Source organism: Gavialis gangeticus, unplaced genomic scaffold (assembly GCF_001723915.1).
Source record: "Gavialis gangeticus isolate Ggan-Ray unplaced genomic scaffold, GavGan_comp1, whole genome shotgun sequence".
In the NCBI taxonomy this organism is placed as follows: Eukaryota; Metazoa; Chordata; order Crocodylia; family Gavialidae; genus Gavialis; species Gavialis gangeticus.
The window spans coordinates 13,494,079-13,496,714 of NW_017729019.1; the positions used below are offsets into that span (position 1 = coordinate 13,494,079).

The 2,636-nt window shown below is 40.0% G+C and overlaps 1 protein-coding gene across 6 annotated transcripts in view; it reads right to left on the minus strand.

Moving 5' to 3' along the window:
* The window catches only part of CSDE1 (cold shock domain containing E1), a 26,232-nt gene that overhangs the window by 17,242 nt on the left and 6,354 nt on the right, over positions 1–2,636 (minus strand). For 2 of the 6 annotated variants that reach the window (XM_019514113.1, XM_019514111.1), the window contains exon 1: positions 1,846–2,537. The exons of the other annotated variants lie outside the window; for them this stretch is intronic. In XM_019514113.1, the coding sequence (XP_019369658.1) occupies positions 1,846–2,007 (162 nt within the window). In that variant the 5' untranslated portion in view covers positions 2,008–2,537. Of the gene's footprint in view, positions 1–1,845; positions 2,538–2,636 lie in introns of those variants that run through there. 6 annotated transcript variants of the gene reach the window in all.

Genomic DNA, 2,636 nt, shown 5'->3' on the forward strand with positions numbered 1-2,636 from the left:
GGGGGGGGGGGGGGGGGGGGAATATGAGGTGTAAAAGTAAATATGGTAAAATCTGACACAAACAGCTTGTATGTTAGACATGTGGCAACAAGTATATAGGATTTTCTGCCAGTTCTTCAGAACAGGGGGAAAAAAAATCCCTCTAAAATGGTTTATTTAGCTTTGAGACAGTAACTTCAGATTTGGAAAACCAATAGATTTAACAAAAATAGGCTGTATTGATGACATAAAACTAAATCTTTGACTTAAGACAAACAAGTTTTATTTTAAAAATACCCAAAAACATCAGGTTGCTTGATAAATGCTCTATGCAGTGCCCTCTATAAAAGTATTCCCCACTTACTCTTTTACATTTGTCAGCGTTAACAGAGAATTACCCATCCTTCTTAAATTTAATCTGCTTTCACCAGTTAAGGTAATACAACTGTTAAAAAAAAATTAAGCCTTAACAGTATTAATATTATTTCCATGCTGAACTCGTCTCCAGGCTTACGTTTTAAGCGGACGTAAAGCGGCCTTTTAAGAATCCAGGTTTAGCTAAAATGTTGTATAAACAACACACACATTAAACATCTAGATATCCAGTGACATGCAGGAGCTGGGAACTCTCTAAAAGAGCTTGATTTAAGTTAGTAAAAATTAATCCAACCACTCTTTAACATTTCTTCCCCAAGACATCTTACATGCACTTCCTTCTAAAAATAAAGGGTTAACCAGCACTCTTCAAATACTGCTTGCTTAGGTTTATAAAATGTTAACAGAAAATTTATTGCAAAGGTTCCAACATCCAGGTTTTGCAACTTTAAAATGAAAATACATTATATTTTTTTAAACTAACTCTGCTTACAAGTTAGTGCTTACAAACAGCCTGAAAATGTGTTACAAGAACTGTAATACTGATTTCTCCAAATAGCACACTCAGGACAAGTTGCGCTCGACATGCATTTTGAACACTACAATGAATGTTTTCAGGCACTGCAGTTCCCAATGCATCTATTTAGGACACGGACCAAGGCTTTCCTTTGTGTTATCAGGTATCTATATTCTAGCGTGTTATAACTTCAAGCAGAAGAATTCACAATTAGTTAACTTCACATTTACTAGAGCTGGAAGGTTTTGGAACAGCTTAAGAAGAGCAAGCGTGTATACAGCAAAAGAAAGTCATTTTAATTCACTAAAGTACGCTGTTAGAAACCATTCATATCACACTGGATACCAACCAGAGTGATGTTACTGAACTTGAGGGGCACAACACAACTGGCTGCGGATGCTCAAACAAGTATATACACTGTTAAGCAGAATTAACATTAAATCCAGGGCAACAGCCACACACTTGGAACAGCCGAGTGCTGCTCTCTAAGAAATCACAATAGTGCTCTGCATGGTGCCACAAGAGAAGGGACAATTCACAACCCCAAAAGGTCCACATTTGCAGCTTCCCAAAAAGACATTACTTGGAAGCACGTTACAGATCTGTTGTTCTCTTTTGGAAGAAGTTTGCAGTGGGTGATGATGGGAACCACAAGGTGCTACTTTCCTACCCTCCTTCAGATTTGCCTCCAAGTCAATGACACACTGCCCTGAGAGTGCATAGGGCATAAGAGGCAGTTGCACACATGGCAGCTGAGAAGAGTGGGGAATAGTAATGCTTGAGTGATAACATCTCTGAAATAAATACCCCTAAGCTTTCCAATTGGCTTAGCAGGAACTGGATTCTTTTACTTGTTGAAAGCATTTGGTATTAGAAGAGTTAGAAAGTGAGAACATGGTGTTCAAGACAGACAGTTGCCAAGATCCCCCATGCTTCTGAAACACACAGGTGCATAGACTGCTACCCTGACTTACAGATCTCTGATACAGGGGGGTCCTCTTCTGTTTTTTAGACCCAGATGAGGTAGAAGATGAGGAGAAAGATAAAGGAAGAGAAGGTGGGGGAGCTGCAGGAGGGGGGAGAGGATCTGATGACACAGTATAATGGTTCTCCATCTCACACAGCTGTGATAACATAGTATAATGTTATAACTAGTCAAGATTTGGCACAACTTTAAAAACACATCCAAGTCACTGCTAATCAAGTCCATGTCCTTTAAGAGGTTACACTAATTAGAACTTTACATTGGACTGCTAGATCAACATGCCACTGGCCTTCACAGATTTCTGCAAAGTTTTCAAGGACAAGAGTGTGGAGGCCATTTCTAGTTCTCTTCTTCCTCACTTCCCACTTGCAGTGTGGCTCAAAGTAGTAAAGGTATGGCCAGGCCATGCAGAAAGCCAGAAGTCACAAAGACAAGACACCCGTTGGAGGTATTATGCATGAAACATAACACAGTTGCTACAACATTACACACGTGCTATTCAGTTCACCTGCAGTTGTAACAGCACTGCTAAAAACCTGCTAAACCATGCAGAGCCCTTTCCATCACGGTCCATTTTCCAGCAAGAGCACAACTGGCGATATTCTACTAGCCTCCTTTCCCTTGCATGATATGAAAAGGTGAGCAAAACAGGTTTATTTCAAAGGAAGCCGTGGCACATCCCTCAAATTGAACCTGCAGCACCAACAGCTCAAATAGGCCCTGGTAAGACTGTGGGAGCCATAAATCAAATGCAGGATTAGCTGCCTTTTTTTTTTTTTT